Genomic DNA, 23,616 nt, shown 5'->3' on the forward strand with positions numbered 1-23,616 from the left:
ACAGGCTATTATAGCATTTTTTAAAATTGTCCTAAGAATGTAATTATGAAGTGCTAGGTATTTTCAAGTATATAAAAAAAACCCCAACACACAAAGCTGTCTTTGACAGCATTATTCCTTACCTCCCATTCTTTAGCAGCATCTTCAGTAGTGGATTCTTCACTAGTTTCAGCCTCCTCATTCTTTTTTATCACTATAAATCCAGGTTCTCTAATAGATTCCCCAGTATCCTCTGCATATATCTCTGGGCTCCACTGGATAAAGAAGACATACAAGTGGTCTGTCCTAGAGAAGTCAAATAATGATACAGAAAAGGTTAAGTTTTTGATCTTTCAGATCTTGCCTAACTATTATGAAGTATTTGAAGCTAAAATAAAATACTCTTCTAAAACTAAATTTTTAGTACAATATTTGGAAAAAAAAGTAGTCATTATCTTATTTATTCATTGTTTAGTTTATAACATAAAGCTTACACTAGAGGAAAAAAAACCCCATAACTTAGCAATTGACTACTTGTTTTTTCATACACAAGAGTCCTTCCACCATTATTGCCCCACTAGAGAACTCTACTTATATTGAAATAACCTCAAAAAAAAAAAAAGGAAAGTGTTTACAGCTGTTACTTCATTTTAAAAGATTTATATAAAATGTATACAAAATTGGAAATTAGTAAAGTGTGTGTCTGTCTATTTCCTCCACTCCTGCAGAAAACGTGAACAATCAAGACATGTTTCTCCTGTAGTAATTCTCAGTCTGTATAATTTTGTTACAAGACTGAAAACGTGCATATACAAACAAATCAAACTACAAATTAGTTGTAGTGCTACAGTAAGGACTAACATTCAATTTATCTCCATTTAAGTCATCTCCCAGAAATGGCATGGTTTTCCAGTTTGGAAGAACAAAATGCCCTAAATACCAAAAGAAAGTTATTTACAAGCCTAACAGGCATTAGCCTGTACTGTTTAAGCGTTCTGTGTATGTGGACAAGCAGAGCTTGTAGAAAGCTTTATTGGATGTCCAATAAATCTACCAGTATCTCTTCATCATGTAAAAGACTTCAGGACTAACAAGGTTTTGCTGGCCTCCCACTTACTAAGTTTGAGTCTTCCTTACACCTTTCTGTAGGGACCTTCATTACAGTAAATCTGTATTCTGAATCCGCACAAAGAACAGTGTTTGCACCTTCACTTCTTTACTGAATTCTTAGAAAGCTGAATACTGGAAGAACAGTGATAAAGAACAGCAAAACGCTCACAAAAAATACAGATATGATTTTCCTGTGCCTCTGTCTATAAGGACTCAGTACACAAGTATGTGTCAAAGCCTCTGCAGTGGGTCAGTCACTCAAAGTCAGAGCTCTTAAAACTGAGGGTTTCTGGATGATATTCATGAAAGAAAATAGGAAAAAAGAAAAAATGAATTTTTCTCTAATAGTGAAAAGAGAAAACATTTCAGATGCATAAGTCTAAATAAATTCTACTGGAGTTAGAGAAAAGTCTTACAAAAAGTAGGAAAATTAAAACCGGGAATTTTTAAAGAAACTAGAAATTTATACATAGTTGCAGCAGTTTTAAAACAAGTATATGAGAAAAGGGATGCAGAAGGAAGTCTAGAACATTCCTCCCCAGACTGGTTTATTTGGAATTAAGAACATTGAAAGCAAGTAAGTTTGCCAGATACCTATTTCTCTTCCTCACCCCTAGCTGACAAAGACAACTGTGTTAACATTAAGTATTTTTTGACTTTACAGAGTAAAACTCAGCAACTTTAACACTGAATTAAGAAATCAAATAGGAAAAAAACCACCATGCATGATCTGATCCTTTTAGTTTACAGACACATGTTGGATGGATACAGACTCAATAACCAATTCCCATGCAGTTAGTGCTGTAAACCATTCATAAGCACAGCTAAGACCAGTGAAATCAGATGTAGGCTGATAAATTATGAATTATTTCTTTTAAACTAGGTTACACCATCACTTCAGCGTTACGCTGAAGATAACACTTGCACTGCTATATCAGTAAGTAAGCCAAAGAGACGTTAATACTTTTAATCAAGTGATCCTGATGTCATTGTCATAGAAGAGAGCCAAATGCTTTCAAATGCTGTGTGCTAGGAAAAAAAGAAGAAAAATGTACTGAAACAGAACCAGAAGAGGTCATCTGGCCCAGACAGGACTATCTATACCAGAATCACTCTGATGTGAATTTGCATCAAGAAATTGCAGTATCTTCACCACGTGCAGGGCATAACATTTAGAAGTAGGTTAGTGATATGCTAGCAACTCCATTCTTCCTGTTGGAAAAAGCGGTATCTTGGTATCATTTTAGTCCACTACTCATCTCCATTCACAGCAGAGATAGGGAAAAAAAAAAAAAAAAAAAATCTACTCCCCTTTCTTGTCACAGGTGACTTAATTATGTCATGACTTCTGTTTGTCATTGATTTTTCTCTTTTAGATTAAAGAGCCCCACTTACTTCTAATTTTCCTTTTATGTTACACTTTCTAGACATAAATTTGTCTTGCTGCTTTCCTCTGGACTCTCTCCAATTGATCCATATCTGTCCTCAACTGCAGTGCCCCAACTGGACATTCTATGCCATTCAGCTCAAAAGAAAAGATGGAAAGCGAGTTGAACATTACATTCAGGTATTTATACAAGATGACATCTGATAGTTTTTTTTTTTTTTTTTCAACTCTTCTGATAAGGACATAAGATCTAATACCTAGAAATCCATACTCAACTTCAAAAGTTATCTTTTTACTACTAGGAAACTATGACTTAAAAAATTTGACACTTTTCCAGAGGGTGAGGGTGGTTATCCCATCTCTTTGGATCATGGGAACTTGGAACATTTTTCCAGGAAGTGAATGAAACATATTTACTGAAAAAAACATCTATGTACCATATATAAAGATGAAAAAACAGAGCAACCCTACCTACCTATTCTGAACTCTGGCACTAGAAACTACAAAGAATTCTCTTTAAAGCTTCCAAGTAACAGCAGGCACAGATAATGATGAGGAAAAGTGTTGTTGTTGAACTCGCTTCCTTTACAAGGTAACACTTATTTCATATTTGCTTCCTTCTTCAGGAGCTTGTCAGGAAACTAGATTAAACAAAAACTCAAATACCACAAAAAACCTATTGACTGACCTGCAAAAAACTTAGTAAAACCTTGGTATGTTAACAATGTATTCAGCTGTTAAGGGTTACCAAGCAAGGATGCTGATGCTTGGCTTGTACTTATCTAACAAGTTAGGATTGAGGGGAAGCTCCCCATGAATTTCTCCTCAGGCATATATGTTCTCATTCTGTTCTGCACGCACACTGCCATATGAAATGTTGGCTATGTTGCAGGTGGCGGGGGGGGGGGGGGGAGAGGGGGAAGAGGAACATACCATTACCATCTAAAGCTACTAAATAAAATGTTTTTCTCTGCCTCTAACCAAGAGAAATTGATATACATAGGATCCTCCAGAACTGGAAATTTGCCACTTTTTATATTGTTTTAGATGATCACTGAAAAACAATTTTGATTAGCAAAGAAAAAAAGCAGCTGATAAACTGAAAAATCAACATCTTTCAATGTGTCTTTATCTCCTTACCTTTCTTGTGGAACAGCAAACCAGTACTCATGTTTTTTATCCCTCTGTGCATACTGTTGCATTGACGCACTTGCTTGAGAAACAAATGTTTTTCTCATAGGTTTTCCAACCCTGAGACGCAAGAACTTGTGTGATCGATGTCTCCGTTTTTCTTTTGTAAGACCAGAACCTATTAGTAAAGAAAAAGCAAATTATCACCGTGTGCAACAGGACTAAACAAAACCACTAGTCAATTCTGAATTAGAGAATATACATATGTAGGTCATGTACATGTATAGGTATTAAGAGACAAGGTAACACAGGCTCTACTAGTTTCATGGAAAAGGACTTTAAGTTATACCAGCAGAATTAATTTCAGAGCATAATATATTTGAATTCACACATTCATTCCTGCTTCCAACTCCAGTTCCCATTATATTAGTCTTCCATCTATATTTCAAAGTATTTCAGAAGGTACTCTCAATACGTAACTGTAAACGTATTTGGACATCCCTCCCACTGTTGAGAAGTTTTTCTGAACACATGCAAAAAAAGACAGTGTTAACTAAACACCTAAATATATCAAAATTGTTCCTTAATTTCTTTTCATTAAAAGAAGAAAAATAAACAAAAGCCACCCCACACACTATCACAGAACTAAGATGAAATTTAATTTGTTAGCTATTTCAAACATTTTAAAGGCGTAAAACGCCACTTCATGATGAAGTACACTGGATGCTGCTGTATGGGTTTCTCTCTAGAACAGTATATTTAATCGAGTTAATAGTATAATCAGACTATCCTCAAGGTCTGGATTCTCAGTGTAAGGTTGAATTCTTTCTAAAACTATTCGCTTGTCAGATAAAACTTGTCAGTTTTCTGAGCTCCAGCCACAAGAGACTTTTTAAAGCATGGAAAGAAAATAAAGTCTCAAGAGTTCTGATGATCAACTATGACCACAAAAAGGTTTAACCTACCTCGAGTTACCTGTACGTACAGATGTTTCAGTTTTCTAAGATACCCAAGACTTTTTACAGTTTAAGTTTGCCTTCAGTGACCGTTCTGACTACTGATATGAGCTCATCATTTTCATGACCACCTATATACACATCCCTACTGTATGTTTTTGCTAACAGACCTTCTACTCTCTGTTTAGAAGAATACTGTTCTATGAAAAAATGTTTTTCAGTAAATAGTTAAATGAGCACATATGTTTCCTGATCATCATTTACAATAGTCTAGAATGATATTTGCAGTATATAAAATGGCAGGACAGTGACAGCAGATATGATTTTAAAGTGCTTTATATAAGCACATAAGTTCAAAGAATTATCAGGTTAAAAAAATTTTTATAGGTCTTGCACAAACCTGTGGCAGTTGGGGGGGAGGGAGGAAGGATACTCAAACTGATCTTGGCCATTCAGATGGAACAGTTTAAAAAGTTCTCTAAACTGGAGCTCAGAGAAGTTGGATTTGTACTGCAGAGAGAATCAAAGATATTGATTCTTTCTCTTGGATGAATCTAAGTTTACCAAAAAACCTGAGCCCTCAAATGGAGTACTTAAGACTGTCATTTTTTTTTTTTGCATATTCTCATATGTTTTGGTATATTTGATACAGAATTCTACAGAAAGAAATTTAGTGGCTATTGTTTCTTCAATACTCTTTTCCTTTTAATTTGTACTAATAGCCAACTAACTGAGCAGCAATGCGATATTATTTATATATATATATAAAAAAATATAAAATGTGGACTTACTTAAATACAATGGTATACTGTTACGTGTGTGTATTATGATTTTCCCATATTTCAACTACATCTAGCTTTTATTTCAATTTGTTGGTTAAAATAAGATTCTGTAAAAACAGAAAAGAATGAAAAAGTCCATGGGAAAGCAGGGTAAATACAAGAGAGGGAAATCAAAGGAATTGCTCTTCAGCAATTCTAGACTCCTAATGCTGTTAGGATTGCATTCACATCACCCAATTAGCTTTCAGAACAAGTAAAAGAACATTCACTACAAATTTGGAGATGTTTGACCTCAGCAAAGATCAGCAACTACCAGTTCCCCAAAATCTAGATGCGCAAAACTCCACTGAAAAAGCTGAAATTCAACTAAATCCTTGTTAAATGCAAGAGACGAAAAGACTACCTAGATAATTTAACAGTACAAAACTCAGAGTATAACTACTTTAGAGATTTATTCCCATAGACTGAGTACTAAAAGAGTGTTTAGTCTCTCAGTTTTTAATGACATGCCAACTGCTATTAACAGACCTGCCTAGTCACGTTTAGTCTTTGCCGTGTGAGGAACCTATGCTTTTATGTTGACTCTACTTACACACACCTGTACACAAAGCTAGTAGAAGCTTCACCAAATCTATCAAGATGTTCTGCATGCACACTGCCATAAGATTATTCATAATTGGCTGTTCTATTTGCATTTTGCTAACACAACATGCAAGCTAATGAAAAACATGGAATAATTCCAATGTAAGCTAGTGGCACAAGCCTCTAAAGCAAGCTGTATTTTTTCCTCCCTTTCTGCTTCATCCCCACAACTTCCAGTGTGGCTGTAACACCAGTTGAAGGAGAAAACTTCTTACCAGCACCCCTCTCAATCTGACTGTATGCACATAACTTTGGTTATATACGCATATACTTCATGACTGTGCAGTTCATCCTGTAAAAAAACCTGTAGCATCATTCAATGAAAGTATTTTTCAGAAAACAGACAAAACTATCAGTGTCTAGTATACTATCTGAATTATATATATATATATATATATATATATACACATATACATACACACACACACAAAAAAAATTCTAAGAGCAGCAACAGTGGCAGAGAACACTTGTGCTTGCATTTGCACTGCACAGCAAATGTGCAGCAACTGTGACCAGTTGCTGGTTACAACCAGCAACAACTGATAACTGATATTTTCGCCAGAGGATTTCCTCTAGTGGTTTATGGTGCAAAAGCAGAATCATCACAGAGTGATGCAACTATTAAGTGACTTGAAATTTCAAAATTCAGTTCCTTCAACTGTAAAAAGAAGGAAGTGTAAGGTTATTTTCTGCTAATCCAAAAATACACTTCTATGCAATACAAACTCAGCTATCAGTTAGAATCAGAAATTAACCTGAACTTCAAATATACTCTTCCCATTTGTAATAGGTATTATAATATTTTATCTTCTTTAGAGCCCACAAACTTTGCATAGATTAATACGACTAGTTCACTTCCATTAGTGAGATGGAAAGGCAAGAGAAAGTGACTTAGTGGTTTTTTTAAAAAGCAAAATAAAGTATATTCAGCAACATAATCTCTACTTGCTTAAAAAAAAAGAAAGCCAACACATTTTTATATGAATTTAGACTTTGCAGCTACTACTACTTGGGCCTGACCTTTACAGAGGAATAGAGGTACTCAAGGAAGTAAGTCTACTTGTTCCCTATATTCATTGCTTACTATTAGTATCTTATCTAGCTCTTATTTAAGCTGAGAAATGCTTTTCATATGCTCAACATTGTTCTAGTCAGCACGAAAGAATGACAAGACCCAAGTAAAGCAAAAATTCTGAAAAAATCAATCTAAGCCTTAAATAGTTTTATTTTAAACCTCTGGTGTTTGCTACTCACATTCTAAACCTTACCTTAACCACAATGCAGACACCCTATGCAAAAGATGAAATTCCTTCAGTGAAATACATTCATACACATATACTTTGGGACCAAGATTTAGGTTACAATTAGCTGATTGCCAAGGAACATGTTTTTGAGCTCTGCAGTGACCAGTATCTTGTGAGTCTGGTAGCACTGGCTTATTTAATGTACTATCTTTTTAAGGAAGTTTTAAGATGATAATAAATACAATTTCAATGAGGAAAAATGGCAGAAACAAAAGGTATTCATGCTTTCAGTTTTCTTAACAATATTTTGTCCCTGGTAATTTTCAAAGTTATTAAAAAAATTGCTTATCTATATTCAAACCAAAAAAAATATATATATAAGCAAATATATGGGAAAGATGTGTTCTACAGAATGATTTACATAATGAGTAAAAGCAAAGGAAGAGAAAATTCCAAGGAACTGGAAGGAGATACTGCAAATCTGAAGACTTGCACTGTATCTACAAACATTGATTCCCTTACCTTCTAACCGCCCATCTCCCGCAATCACATTTTTCTGATTAGTCTCCTTTTGTGAATCCTGCTGCAAGTTCTCTCTTTGTTGTCTGGTTTGTTGCATAGTGTGGGTCTTCCAGAGTTTACGAAGTTCCTCAACTTCTGTCTCTGAGTCTTGGGTTTGCTCTTTCACCGGTTCTCCCTTATCGGTTGTCTCTTTCTTTTGAGAGTCTGTGGCATCTTCACAACGGGGACATTCCTCTCCTGTCTTACTCTCCCCTTTCCGTTGATTTTCTACTGTGAAATCCTGATCTTTGCCAGTTTCTGCCTGTGTGTCATGCTCTTCACTGTGACGTGATCCTTGCAAAGGCTGTGGAACATTGTTTGCAACAGTTTCACTAGATTCTTGTTCTTCCTTTAGAGATGTTTTAGTACTTTCTGAACCTAGACTGGGAGTATCAAACTGTTTAACATTTGCAGTCAGTTCAGCACTGGATTTTAAGTCACCAGGAGCTTCATTTGAGTCTGAAATGATTGTTAAACATTCTGCACTAGTCTGGTTTATTGTTTGGACAGATTCTGATGATGCTCCAGAAGATTTATCTTGTCGAAGATCATCTGAGGAGACGAGTTCCTCGCGTATTGGAGAGAGTTCTGATTCTGTGAACACATCTTCCGAAAGGGACTCCTCTGTGCTCCTCGGGGCAGTACTAGCACTGTCGTTGCCTGTATCTCGAATCCTTGAATCCATCTCGTCTGTATTGCTCCTTGGTATTTTCTTGGCTTGGGAAAGTTCCCTCACAGACAGCTGTTCTACATCTCTGTTAAGCAGATAAGAATGTTATACTAGGTGCCTTTTATTTAACTTTTCAGTAAGTACCATTTAATGCTGAAGCAAATAATTAAGGATTTTTTTTTAAAAGAACACCTTAATCCTATTAAGAAACAACCATAAATTACATTCTTATAAAGGTAGACATGTGGTAGACCTTCTGCCAGGGTGACCCAGATGACTTCCCAACTTCACAGCACTGTGCCGTAAGATGCTCTCCTACAAAACCCAACCCACTTGAGAGGCTTAAAGTGTAAAAATAAAGAAAAAAAAATCCTACACAACTATAAACTCTAAAGGTAGAAGTCCTTCTCAATCTTTTAAGCTCTGTCTACCGAAGAGGTCAGTATAGCATGTCCCATTCTATTATAAAGCTGACACTTTGCTCACTTGTAAAACATGAACTGCAAAAATCATTGTTTAACCTTAGCTACCTAAGCTACTCAGTGCAGATCTGTCAAGTCCATAGGAACCACAGTAGATCTCACCATTTTGCCCATGAGAAATGGTCAACAGTAATCAGTGTCTTGGCTGACTAGCTTACACAGGCACATAACTCTGAAAAACACTATTAGGCAAAATAAATACATAACTGTATTACCTAACTGAACACTTCAAAGAACAGAGATGAATGTTGATAAATAGTGCAAGAAACTGTAAGAATGAGTGTAGAATTTATTTTCCCCAAAGGAAATTATTATATTCAAAACTTGCCTTTAGATATAAGCTTTCTAAAAATTCTTTAAATCTTAGTAGAGGAGGACTAGAACAGGGCTGTGAAAATGTTCAAGCGCATCCACATGACTCAGTCTTGTCCACGTTCTCAAAAAATCCGTAAGTAGTATAGACTTCTATAAATAATCTCATATTTTAACATACTTTCAATGAAAAATTCTACCTCGCCATCTTCGTTGCTACCACAAGCCCATTACTTTTTCCATTATCTAGTATCAATCCTTTTAAGCAGCTTATGCCTTAATCCCTCCACCCTCAAGAAGTATTAACCGACTCCAAATTTCTGCAAAACTTTTTATCCAGTTAGGTCTTATCACCGATACCATCGCCCAGACATTACTAACTTCAGAATGTTTGCAGAGCATATGTATCCTCTTGTTAATACAGTATTAAGCTTGTGCTGGTAGAGTGACCTTGCTTATGAAGCATGTGGATTAGAGTTTAGAATTTATTACTCATTACAATGGGTCGTTTCCTCAATATGTAGGAATTACGAGGAAAAATGTTGCTCTTTGACCAGCACAACCTACAGTTAATGAAACTGGCTGTAATTCTGTATATTTTCAATTATTTTTCCAATTTCACCACAGATTATTGCTTATATAGAAAAATATACACAACATTAAGTTACAGTTTTAAGGACCAAAGAATCTAGAGATACGTGAAATCTTGTAAAATCTAGCTATAGTTCCTAGAGTTTTAGTTACGGATCAGAAATCTGTATTTTATTTTCCTCAAACTTTATTAATATGCCTCAAATTTTCAGGAGAAAAGGCATAAAAGCACTGGGACTGAAAAATAATTTAGATGCTCATACTCCATTTAATAGTTCATCAAGTTGACAAGGAAGACAAATCTAATTGGGCATGTAGGGCTTTGAATGCACATTGTAATCCCTTATTATTAGATATGCTTTAATTCTGTATGCATTTGTACTATAAGTTAAATAAAATTGCACATACTTCTACAGGGAATTGAAGGTAAATCTGCAAGTTAAAGCTGAGTCATTAAGATAACTAACATGTTAGGAGAAATCTTGTTTCACAATTGCAATAGTTACATAATGATCTGAAGAGACAGACTCAAGAAGAAAAACAAAAGTCATCTGAAATGCTCCTACAGGCTTAAAGTAACATTACATATATTGTGCATCAAATCATACCTGTAACTGAGTATGAACAATGAACTGTTTGCTTAAATTAAACTTTTCTTAGGTCATGACTTTAGTCAATGTTGTTGTATCTAGGCTTCATGATAAAGCCTAAGAGATTTCTTTAACTTCTCCAATTAAATAGGAAACAATTAGTAAATCATGCAGTAAATAAATGCTATTATAACCATTATGAAAAAGTTTTTCCAAAAATAAGCTTCCAGAAAGCAGTCATGCCTCACTGTACATCAAAAAGCTCCCCAAATACTAGTGTACTAAGATGGGCTGCTCTTTCAAGACAGACATAGCTTCAGGCTGTAAACAAATCCATATCAAGGTATCATTCCATTATTAAATTGCTGCTGAAACCGTGCTTAAAAACGGTATGAGACAGTTACTTCTTCTGGTTGTCCAGGTACTTTAAGATTAGATATGCTTAAAGTTCTACCTGTAATGCTTGTAAAAGAATGTTTTTCAAAGCTAGTGAATAGCTTTAAACTTTAGACTTACAATACAGAACAGCTGTTACTTCCTTATTTAAAATGGTTGAATTAAAGCTGTTTGTCTGATATATATAAAAATTAAATAAAATCTTACTTCCTCAGCTACCTAGAAAAAGTAGTTAAAGGAATCTATTTCAACAAAATTTGATGGTCAAGATAGTCCGCAAATGTTTAAGCCCTTTCTGGGCTTTTATATATATAAAGGTGGCATGATTTTTATTTATTTATTTATTTTTAAAAGGTCCTGCTCAGCTTTAGTATTTTATTATAAAAATAGATTGAATTCTAATGAATAAAAAGAATAAAAAATAAATGAAAAAAATTAGGAAACAGACAAAATTAAACAAAAACTTAATAACACTTATTAATTTAATAACACCAGTTTTAAATGCCATCATGATAAACACCAGTGACTATGGTACCCCAATCAAAATTTGCTCTGCTCATAAGGTTAGACTGAAGAACGAAGTTGTCCCTAGTCAAGATGGGAAAATTTTACGGCTAACACCTTCAAGTTATAAGACTACTTTCTAGAGTTTTTACATAACTACTGCCACAAAAACAGGAGAGTTTGTGAAGCTAGCTTCAGAAGCAATGTAAAGTGGTATACACTAAAGACTTAAAGCTAAAGCTGTTAAAATTAGGATTTTCCATTCTGTAAATCAATTTCAAGTTGCCATAAGCAGGCAAGGGAGACAAAGTGTTCTGATACCTCTTTCCACAGGTTATGTATACAGATTAAAGACATTACTGCAGAAAACTAAAAATCCATGTATATAGAAGAGAAAATATTCTGTATAACACATAGAACATCAGATCTTAAGATAAAGCAAGCTTTCTCAAGGGTTTCTCCAAGCCAGTCCTGAATATTCTTCTTTAAAAGAAAAGCGCTTGCTTTAGTTTGATGTTGTTAGCAATATGGCTACAGTTCGTATTTTCTCAAAGCTTCATAAACACTGTTCTATCTTACATGGTTAATGAATCCTTAATTTTGCTGTCCACAATTTCCTTATACAGAGCAGCTGACATCACTTCTTCCATTGGACACATGATGCCATACTCTTCACAGCCGTTCTCTTGGACCAGAGGATCCATTTTATGGGGATCAAACATTATATTATTTGGCGTCACTAGCAGCACACCATTGACTGTTCCCTAAAATGAGAGGGAAAACAAGTGATAAGTTTTCTCCTTAGTGTTTCAGCTCATTCTCATTTTTTGCAGGAAAGTGTTTTCTATTTTTTAATTAAAGCATCTTTAAATTTCAATCTTCATTTGAGCAACTTTTATTAGTCACCAACCATAATTTCTTGTGCTTTGTCAGCATCTAAAAATACACAGTTTCTCTGTGGAAGCAAGTCAATATGACCTGCTTCCCAAAAAGAAAACAGTATGTTGTGTACAGCTCCTTAACAATTGTGTTGAGTGAAAAATAAAGTTACTTGAGCACTAAAAAATATGCTAGGCAACTCCCCAAGGTAAAGATTATATCCTTCCCAGATAACCATGAGGTGTTCTCCTTTTTCCTTTCTGCTATTTCCACAAGAAGATTCAAGCACGTTTAGAGCAAGGCTCTAAACTCTTCTCTCTAATCAAAAATGAGATTACTGTAAATAGTCACTTGCCTCCATTTTCTTTAAGCAAAAGCAGTAAGAGTATCCAATTCAAATAATTTTGACTTAATGAACTTATTACTCAATTGGATAGATAAATTTATGGAACTAAACTAGTTTAAAGATACTAGATTTTTCATGACAAACATCATCAAGACAGTTTTGTATATATTCAATCATAATGATATTGCTGTAGGATATGTATAAAAGTAGATTTTTATACTTTTTCCATGAAGTTTAAAGAAAGTTGATATTCATAAGCAACAGTGTTATATCATACAGACGTCAAACTAATTTACCATACATTGAACTTGAGTAGTTAGAAACACACAGCATTGGCCAGTTGCCCACTAAAAAAAGTTTACTGATTAAACTGACAGAACAATAAAGAGAGTTAAAGCTATAATTACCTGCAGGAAATGCAACTTTAAGTAGGATGATAGTGATCCTTCAGTTAAAGATTGAATAATCCTGACGACTTCACAAATTTACAAGGACATTCAAAACTCTTGTGTGCAAGAGTCACATAAGAGTTGCTTCACATACTGACAAAATTCATCAGGAATTGAAAAATTATCTAGTTCTGTGAAAAATAATTGAGATGTGTTGGGGAAATTTCTTTGTTTTGTTTGAGAAAAATATATCAGCAGTACTTAAGAGAAAACCGCACTCTTTCCAATTAACAGAAGTTTGTTTCCAGCACTGTGATGGCCAATCATCTTCACACGTAAAGGTAAAGTAAAAAGAAAGAAAGCTATATAGTGGGCAGAATAATTATAAGCACCAAAAAAATTAAAGCCTACAGCAATAACCAACAGTATCACTATTATAGCAAAATAAGAACAGTCTCAAAGCAGCTCATATGTCAACACTTACATCCTCTTAGCTGTTCAGGGCCTAATTAGGTTTTGCATGCGCAGTTTTAAAGTTTGACATACACTTTACACTCTAGGAGTCAGCAAAACGCAGTTGCAGTTTTAAGACTTCTGGGACACAAATTGTTGCTGATACCCCTCCCACAAACACTTGCACAGCACTATATAGCAGGTATATTTTCACAATCAAAGACGGAACTTCAATAGAATGACAGTCAATAGAAATTTAAGTAAATCCACTGTAGACAAGAAACTAATTTCATATTACTGCAGAAATCAATGAGTATTCAGAACAATAGATTCTCTTTACTGAAATACTACTACTGTAAGCTTAGTACATAGCACAAAAAGCAACATCATTTCTAAGTCACATTTAGTCATTAGTACGAGAAAACTGAAAGTGAAATGTTAATATTCGCTAGCTCCAACTCAAAAGCATAGGCCATACTCCTTTTTAATGGCAAAGAACATATCCTATAATGAAATATATATCCAAAGTTAAAAAAAAAAATCTGAGCAGCTCAGCGTCTTGTAGCAACTTAGATATATATGGGCAGACATTCATTTTGAAGAAAAAGCTGTATTGGACAAACATTTAAAAATAAAGAGACTAGCAAGATGTGTGCACACAGGCATGCACACACATACACACTGTTCTGGACTTGTTCAAAAGCCTAATGTTTAGAAAATATTCAAGTATTAGAGACTCATCTATACTTTAGCAAAATGGATCAAAACAAGCAAACTTAACTCTAGAGATCTGACTTTGCAACTATACAGTTGCAAAGAGTTAACATGGATGTAATGTTTGAACAAGTTCTGACTACAGAGAATTTCAAGGGTTTTATTTAGAACTGCTACTACTTCAGGGAAACGTATTTTAATGACAAATGAAAGTACCTCGTATATAGGGTCTTTAAGGCTGAGAAGTTAAGTACTGAAAAATAGTTCTATCAACTAATTCTTTAAATAATTCTAAAGGTAGCCTACAGAAAGAGATCAAGAAATAGAAAAAAAGGAAAATTCTTACTAGAGTGGAACATCAGATCCAGCATACTAAGACAGACAAGTGGTTCTTTAAAGCGTGCTACGTACTTCTGAGGTATGTTTGTAATACTGAGAAAGACTCTATTTAAAAGCACAAGCTCATCCATACAGGATTTTTTACTGCTGGAAGACCAGCTGTCTGAACAACAGTAAACAAGTGTTTCCTTATAGCTGTTTCAGCCAAGAGGATGAGAAGATCCAAAAACTTAGGCAAGTAACACACAATAACCACAAATAACACACAATAACCACAATCAAAATTAAAGACCAAAGCTATCCACCTTCCACTACCCATATGCTACATGATCATCTTCAAAAGTCAGGCCTGAGGGGGGGAAAGCATGGGGGTAGAAAAATAAAGCTGCGTGACTGCTCTAGCTTAAGGATTTTGATATACACCAGCATCTAAAAATATGTATTCCTCAGTAGCAGCAATCACTAATCAAGTTCCCTAGTGAAATCTTCATCTAGACTAAGATTTTTGTCTTCATTTGTTCACTTAATTACAAGGAAGAATCACAAAATAAAGTACACAAAAGATACTGAAGCCTTTGAAATTGCTCAGACTTCAGACAAGGAGAGTAACAGGAGATCATGTTTTTCCATCAAGTGTTAGCTGTCACTACTGACATATCACCTATGTCAACAAGGTGCCTGGTTAAAACAAAAAAAAAATTTCAATCAAGCAAAAAAAATAAAATCATAAAAACACTGCAACTGTGCTCTGAAAAGCAAGTTAAAGTCCTGGTCCAGAACAGATTAAAGAAATATTTTATTGCAAATTAAATGAGGAATTTTCTAAGTCCACTTAACACACATTTTCCCCCTCCTGTCCAAAACCAATCAAAACCAACCAACAACCAACTATATCCACCAATCAAACAGCATAAGCTGGAAGGGAGGAAAAGAAAGAAAGAAACAAACAAAAAAAAAAAAAACAACACACCTTCATTTCTCCAGATGCTCACCCTGGTCTCCAGGGTCTGAAATTCCTGAGGACTGGTCTTAGCAGTAAAGACTGAGGCAAAGGCAGCATTCAATATCTCTGCCGTCTCTGTATCCTTTGTCACCAGGACCCCCGTCCCACTAAAAAAAAAAGTTTCCCCGTATTTTGGGAGATTACAGGGGTCAGCACATTCAAAATGCAAGGGATGAACCTCACCTTGGGAAAGCCACCTGCCTGATCATGGTGTCACCCCTGCCAGGTAAAGATCACTGAATGCTAACCTGGGTACGCAGGTCAAGCTGAAATAGCAGCCATATAAATATTTTATTTGGTCCCAAATTTTAACTCCTTTCTTAGGCATGCCAATGTCGCCAAAGCTTTCTCTAATAAATTCTGCAACTCCTCTATAAAACAAATAGCTTGTCTTTACTGTCAAATTTGTTTGCAGGAGAAAAACCTCTTTAAAAAAAAAATCTGAGATTTGTATTACCCAGTAGACCGAGTTGCTAGCATGAACAGCAATCCAAGTGCTATTGATTCTATGAGAAAAACAGATAACATCTGCACAAAACATGGTCAGTGGGAACATACATTCTTCTATCAAACTACCAGTCAACAACTGCTTATTAGCCTTCCCTGAATGATGGAAGCTGAAAGGGCTCCAGTCTTTCACAGTGAGCACCACAGCTTTGTATTAATGAAGATTAAGTTTAAACACTTCTATAAGTGTAACTGAAGCTTTATTTCTTTGTCAGCTTGCCATTACAGACCAGACAAACTTTCCTATCAGCATTCCCACAACGCAAGTAATTCAGAACTATTGTCTCAGCAGTGAGCCGGTGATGAACTCTTCAGCGTTTTAGCACTATGAATTCATTTTAGGTTCTGAATAGATTTATCTGGTTATTCATACACATCAATGCACTGTGACAGAAGATGTCACAGCTGTTCCACGAAGTGCCCAGAAATGGGACACAAAACTGAGGTCCAGGATAAAAGTCAACAGTCCACTACCCCTTACTGTCTGTTCTTTGCCAATCTAGCCTTCCCTGCTTAGAAGCACTAAGGGCAACAGCCCAAGTTCTGCTCCCAGTAAAATTTTTCTTGGTTCCTTGCCTTTGGAGTGGGGAGAACAAGTTTCACAGCTCCCTCTCTAGCTTAGGTAAACCCTTGAAATTATTTCCAGCATGAACATTTTTCAGAGTAAATAATAGCATGGAGGGGATACATCCTATGCAACCCCTCTCAATACTAACACAGGGAAACGAGCCTAGCTCCTCTTTTACAGTCATGCTTTGTTTTGCGCTTCACTATAGGTCCTTCTGAAGAGGACTTAGAATTTCTTGAGTATTAAGAACAGCTTTTTGACAATACTTTATTCAAGTTAGATTTTCAAAGTGTTTTCAAAAAAAATTTTTGTGCAGTAATGTAGCTATAGAGAAAGATCAGCAAGTCAGAGTAATAGCATAAGCCAAAAGACTGGGCAGTGGCTTGTATACTTCAAACTCCTACGTGATTAATATATACTGTCAACTTTTGTTCCAGTCACCTTATTTTCTCTACAACAAAAATTGAGGAAATGTTACAAGTTGCTCAGTCATGGACAGAAAGAAAGTAGAGAAAAAAAATTTTGGACATCCTCCACCAAAAAATAACCTGTGACTGGTTTCTCTGGGACCATATCTCTAATCAGTTGTTGAGGAAAATTATCTGTAACTTAATGAAACAGAGGTTAAAAACTCATATTGTGCATGTAACTATTAATGAGTTCAGCATGATACTGTTAAGAGAAGTTCTGGTCTCCAAGCAAAACTTTCAGAGTATCACTTGTAAGAAACTTGTGTTCTGCATGTAAAGAAGATTTTAAAGATAACCTGTGAACTCATTTAGGTACAGCTCAGGTTTGACAGTCTGAAGGAGAAATGCTGAGCCATTTTATTATGAACAACCATCTGGATACTAGGTGGTTAAAAAACCAGATCCTTTAAGTCTTAAAGTTAGTCTGTATAAGAATATAAAAGATAATTAATCCAGATATATAAAACAGGCTCAGTAAAAATGGATTAAATTGCACCACTACATAGACATTCTACTCTGAATTGTTCTAACTTTTTTCCCAGTAAAGTTCCTAGGTATTTTCTGGAAGAAAAATCTTTATGATTTATACACATCTGGCTCTTTAGATCATGCAGCCAGAATACCAAGAAGGTAGTACAGAACTCAGGAAGTAGGAGTTCTAATACAGTATCAGAGATATGAATTCTGAACGAAAAGCAACTTTAAGCCATAGATGAGTCCAAACATTACGATCAAGCAGTTCAGTAAAACATCCTTTTAGGAACATTTAAGAGGACATCTAAGGCAGTTTTTGAACAAAACTTACCTCTAAATAAACTCCATTTTGTTCCTGAACACACAAGGTAGAACAAGAACTGTAACGTACCATTCATCAAGCTTTTATCACAAAGATAGTCATCTAGTTTTGTTCTTTGTTTCTCAGATTTGTTTTTGATCCTTGTCAGTACTCTTTCCTAATGAGAGTGCTGTGCGTGTGCTTTCTGTGTCTATTTTGTCTCCCGTGCCCCAGTGCTGGTGATTTTCCTTTACCTACAACTTTTCAGAACAAGGTATGTAAAGTAGCAGGGATAATAAAAGTAATTAAAAAATTCAGAGCCCTTGTATTAATTTCATTTATAGACACACAATGGTAAAGTTAAATAGAATCAAGCATACTGTCTTCAGGATATTGTTTTGTTTCCTAATGAACAGTGTAAAGAACTGGAAATCAATGAAGGAAGCTTTTTCCTGAAGAAGTGATACTGACAAGATTTGAAACCTCTGTAGTCCCATGCTTAGAAGTAGTAAACTGCTAGAAAGGGTATGCCTACATATGCAATCAACAAAGTTAGGGTGCGACTCTATAGCACATTACTTACTCTACATTGATTTATCACCTGACCATGACATGGCATGTTCACACCATCCCATATTTAACTGTGCACAGTATCTTGTCTCTGACAGGGGCCAGAATCAGATGTCTCAGAATAAACATAACAGGGCAGGAGCTTTCAGGCTCAACAATATACAGGAATTCCCTAAGATCTGCTTAGGCAGGAAATAAAGTCCAACTAAGAACAACCCCAAGCATATACAGAAGAAGCAGTCTTTAAAAGAAAGAAAAAGAGAAGTTTTATCTTAACACAAGCCTTTTCCGATATTAAATTGCAGATTCAACATATTGAAAAGAGGTTTTCACTAGTTTTTGATTTGGAACATCAGTCTGACTGAGATTTCAAATGTGTACTCTTAATCCATAAAACATTGTTTTATAGTATCTATAAAACTTAAAATAATATTCCTCCCTGCTACCCAAGCAACACAGTCAGCAGCATTTATATATGCAGACTCAAACTTCAGGTGATGGAATTACTGTAACTACAGTGAGTTTGTTTGCATTCATTCAGCTTAAGTGAAGATAGGATTTTTCAGGATTGAAATGTCTAGTAGAAAGGCACTCTTCTGTAGGATGAGAGAGGAAGATATCCAATTTTACTTTATGTTCTGAGTCCCTAAAATTCACACAAGACTTGTGTGGTTATGAACTGAACTTCAGTTAATCAAATTCCATTAACCCAGAGGCATTTATGTAAAGACAGAACTGAGAGAACTGTTACTACAATCTCAAAACCAAGATTCCTATCATACTACACTTGATAGGGAAGGTTTTGTTTACACAATTAGAAGTTCATTCTGTTCTATGTTCTGTTCTAAGAAAACAGAAGTGAAACTACCTAACTAAATAGTTCCCTAGAGTTTAAGGCACATGCTTATCCACCATCAGTGAAAGGAATTACTGATAAGAAATACCAACATACGGAACAAGGCAGACTTCCCGCCCCCAACACTTAAGATTTACTTAAGAGTATGGCTTCAGGGATGTCCATCACAGGTGAATTACATAACTATTATGTCATAACTAACATACAAGTGCTCTGGGAATCCAAAGAAAAGAGTGGAGGGAAGAAAAAAAAAAGTAAGCTGATCCATTTGATCCATCTATGTGTCACTAGGTCTTATTCTACGTTTCTGCTTTCAATGTGCTTTATTTTTCCATTTTATACAGTAATAGAGTCCAGTCTGGTGAAACATGAGTGCCTAAGTACCTTGCCATTAGTGATGTACTTGCAATTGATTTTGAGAAATTTTTCTGTAAATGCTTCCTCCTCTTCAGAGGTGGAGGATACCACTCGTGTGGGACGAACACATGTATGTGCTGGTGAAGCAGCTGACTCTTTTCCTTGGACTCCATCTGGATCCTAAAAGAGGACATAAAGAACTTATCAGCTTGTCTTTGTCAATATGAACTTCCAAGAGATTTACTGTCATGAACTTTTCATATCTGAGTAAGAACAGAAAAAATTACAAAAAAAGATTCCAAATTCACTGCACTTTAAAGGACTGCTTTGATCTGATAGTACAAATGGTTAACATAGCTGCAATGAAACACAGCTTAACAAGACCAGGATAACAAATATAAGCGGGCAGTGATATTCAGAATCTACCCTGAAACAAACAACATAATCAAAATTCACAAAAGAGCTATCTGAAATACTCTGATAGGCAAAACTTGAGTGACAGGTATTTAGCATAAGAGATGATTTTTCAACATCAATAAACAAAAACTGTAAGAGCTGTTACTGTTTCATAATACCTACTATTACTTTAGGTTGGAAGGGCCTTCTGAAGGTCTTTAGTCCGACACCTTGCTCAAAGCAGGCTAAGGCCTAAGTTAAATCAGGTTGCTCATGGTCCTTCCAGCTGAGTTTAAGTCTTCAAGGCTAGAGATAGCACAGTCCAAGAAATCTGTCCCAGTGCTTAACCATCCCCATAGTGATAAACATTCTCCTAATGTCTAACCAGGACTGCTTGTAAAAAAACCCACCACCAAACTAGCAACGGTCACCATCTGTGCTTTTGTTGTGCACCTCTGATATCCTGACTCTTACTTCTATAAACCACTCCCCTATCGCACCCCCAACACATGCACTAGATAAGGCAAAACAAAAAGATTCTCCATTAGCACCTTCTTCTACAGGCTAAACAAACCCAGCTTCCTCAGTCACCTGATGTACATTGTGTGCTTCTGTCACCTTATCATCTCGGTGGCCACTGGACTCTCTAGCATGTCAGTCTCTCATCCTGGGGTCCCAGAAGTGGCCACAAAACTGCAAATGTAGATTTCAGGAGCCTCCCAGACAGGGGAGCAATCACTTTTAACCTTCTGGCATTACTTTTCTGCCACATGGCATGTGATTAGCCTTCATCACAACTGCACACTGTTGAAATGTTCAAAATGTTGCCCATTAGGACAGTACGTCCCTGCCCCTCATCCTCAGTCCTTTTCTGCAAAGCTGCTTTCTAGCCAGGCAATAGCCTCAGCCCATACTGCTGCAAGGGGCTGTTTTGTCCCAGGAATAAGACTCAGCTTTTGTTGAACTTTGAGGTTTCTGTGATCTCATCTTCTCAGCCTCTTGATATCCCTCTGAATAGCAGCCCTTGTGTGTCCAGTGTATTCACTGCTTTCCCTGATTTGGTGCCCTCCCTAAGCTTACTGAGGGTGAACTCTGAACCACCATCTGGGTCACTGATGAATAAATGAAATATTGTCCACTCCACATCCCCAAAAAAGTCAAACGAAAAAAACCCATGACACACAAAAGTACCTTGAATCACTGAGTCCAAAGATCCTGTCAATTTTTCCACCTGATCTCATAGTCTGCACTTCCAATAGGTTTACAGCACTGCTTTAGGACAATGTCAAAGGCCCTGCTCTAGTCACAGTAAACATCCACTGCTCTCCCCTCACCTGCTGAGCCAGCCATCACATCTTGGAAAGTGATAAGGTTTAGCAGGTGTGATTTACCCTCGGTAAAACCATGCTTGCTGTTTCCAGCCACTTTTGTCTTTCATATGCTCATATATCTAGTATATGCAAACTTCCAGAAGAACTTGTTCTATGACCTTCCCAGACAGATGAGGGGAAAGAGTTATTTATTCTGCTATCTATCAGTACATAGAACAACCACCACTTAAAAAAAAATTATGAACATATATGCCTGCTAATAAGACTTTTTTAAAGAGGAAGAAGAAACAAGTCAAACCCCCCAGCAGAGACAATGAAAAATTGTTTTAAATAAAAGCTACAAATATAGAGACTTCTCCACACCCTATTTTTCAGATCAACAGCCATGTTTTGAGTTTATCAGCATCTACAGACTTTCATTCAATACATAATTGCTACTTGTGGTAATTTCTTGTTCATATTCCTATGCAACACAAAAGTTAGAGCAATACTGCTAGCAAATTCTTCCTCAAGTTTAATGAGGATGAAGTTTAATTCTTGTCACTACACATTATCAAACTCAAATTTAGTTCAAAATAGGTACTTAAGGTTATCAGATCTTCTTAAATTCATGCATCAGATGTTAGATGATGACACCCTTCACATAACCAGTAGCATAACAAAGGTTTAAATTTAAGCTAATTACTTACATGTAGACTGACAAAAACAAGCTTGTTGAAATATACATTGAAATCTTAGCTGGAGCAAAGTCACACAGAACAAGTTAAAAGTATTACACAAGTCTTGCACTGTCCACATAGTGATGTATTTAGTCAGATGACTCTGCAGAGCTACTTCAATGCTTGTTAAAATGGAAACAAAACACTAGTTTAACTTCTGAATTTCTGCTGAGAGACAACAATCTCTTCAGACTGCCGCTGCCTATTTATCTCATTCAGTTTCTAGTGAAGAAGTGACCAATTTCAACCATGATGCCAACAGAAAGAAGATTCCTTCAGAATATATATGCAGAGTAAAATATCCTCTTTGATTTGACATGTTTAAGTTTAAACTACAAACTTGGAGTCAAAAATAGAGGGGAGTTATAGAACATAAGACATTTAAATATAAATTATTAGCATACATTTGCTAATACTACTCTCATTTAGAAGGTTAGTAATCAGTAAAGAGAAGATAGAGAAAAAGAACTATAAGGAACAAAGAGACCTCCAACTTTAACTTCTCAAACACATGTCAAAATTATCTGTGTTGCTGGACAGAGGTTAAAAAAAAAATACACAGTAAGATGTGCTACTGATTTCTTCTTTCCTCTTTTTTTTGACAAAATGTACCTAGGAACACCTCTTTCTTACCCACTTGGAGTTTAAAAGCCCCAGAAATAGAAGCTTAAACACCATTATTTATTTTGTCATATTTATCATTTGTTTGATATCTCCTGATGCAGTGAAAGAATAGCTTGTAGTGATCTATAACATGTAATGAGACATACTAGATGCTCAGTATTTCTGCAGCAATACACACAGTAAATGAAGTTCCTAACTCTCTTGAATTGTATAGTGTAGGCAGCTCAGGGCATACAGATATTTTGCTGCATAAAAGGATTTTAAAGTATTTTAATCCGTTTTCTCTCTTCTACAATGTCAACCTTTCAAATACATTATATGCAGTTAATCAGTAAAACTCAGCCTCCTCCAACCCCCCAAAAATAAAAAAGTTACAGGTACTGTTACATTATTTAGCCTCTATATCTAGTATATGCAAACAAGTGCATAGAAGATAATCCACAAGAACCAGCAGATGAAGATACTATTTTTGCATGGGATATCTAGTTCATTGTAGAAAGAGGTTTGTTTTCTAGCACTGTAACTAATAGTTTTCCCTTGAGTAACTTCCCACCACTTATACTATATGGTCAACCTATCCTAGCACACACAGTCACTGAGACAGATTTAAGTGTCTTGCACACTAATCTAGTCCAGTGCATGCTCATTTACTGTGCTACAAAACTCTGCTTGCCATATTACACAGAAGAAATTAGTTACTATAACTGATAGCAGAAGCATGTCCTAAGAACAGCCATACTAGGTCAGATTAAAGGTATAAGGACAGCAAAAGCATATGATAACTTTTAGCAGAAGAATCAACACCGCACTTGGTGATGCAACTTGGAAACTTGTTCTGCAGTAACTTTGTATTTAAACTTCTGTGGACCAAAACATGGGGTGAGAGGGGGAGGGAGGAAGGGGAAAAAAACAAAATAAAAACAAAATACACACCCTGACCAAACCATACTACCAAATCTTCTATCAAAACCTTTTAAAGCCTA

At 35.7% G+C, this 23,616-nt stretch overlaps 1 protein-coding gene across 9 annotated transcripts in view; it reads right to left on the reverse strand.

Annotated features, from left to right (window-relative positions):
- OXR1 (oxidation resistance 1) overlaps window positions 1-23,616 on the reverse strand; it is a 267,736-nt gene that overhangs the window by 33,758 nt on the left and 210,362 nt on the right. For all 9 annotated transcript variants that reach the window (XM_062570434.1, XM_062570428.1, XM_062570426.1 and 6 more), the window contains 5 exons: window positions 19,591-19,743; window positions 11,917-12,101; window positions 7,754-8,547; window positions 3,617-3,785; window positions 123-285 (listed from right to left, as the gene is read on the reverse strand). In XM_062570434.1, coding sequence (XP_062426418.1) covers window positions 123-285; window positions 3,617-3,785; window positions 7,754-8,547; window positions 11,917-12,101; window positions 19,591-19,743 — 1,464 coding nt within the window. The remainder of the gene's footprint in view (window positions 1-122; window positions 286-3,616; window positions 3,786-7,753; window positions 8,548-11,916; window positions 12,102-19,590; window positions 19,744-23,616) is intronic.

The sequence above is a fragment of the Rhea pennata genome, chromosome 2, assembly GCF_028389875.1.
Source record: "Rhea pennata isolate bPtePen1 chromosome 2, bPtePen1.pri, whole genome shotgun sequence".
Lineage (NCBI taxonomy): Eukaryota > Metazoa > Chordata > Aves > Rheiformes > Rheidae > Rhea > Rhea pennata.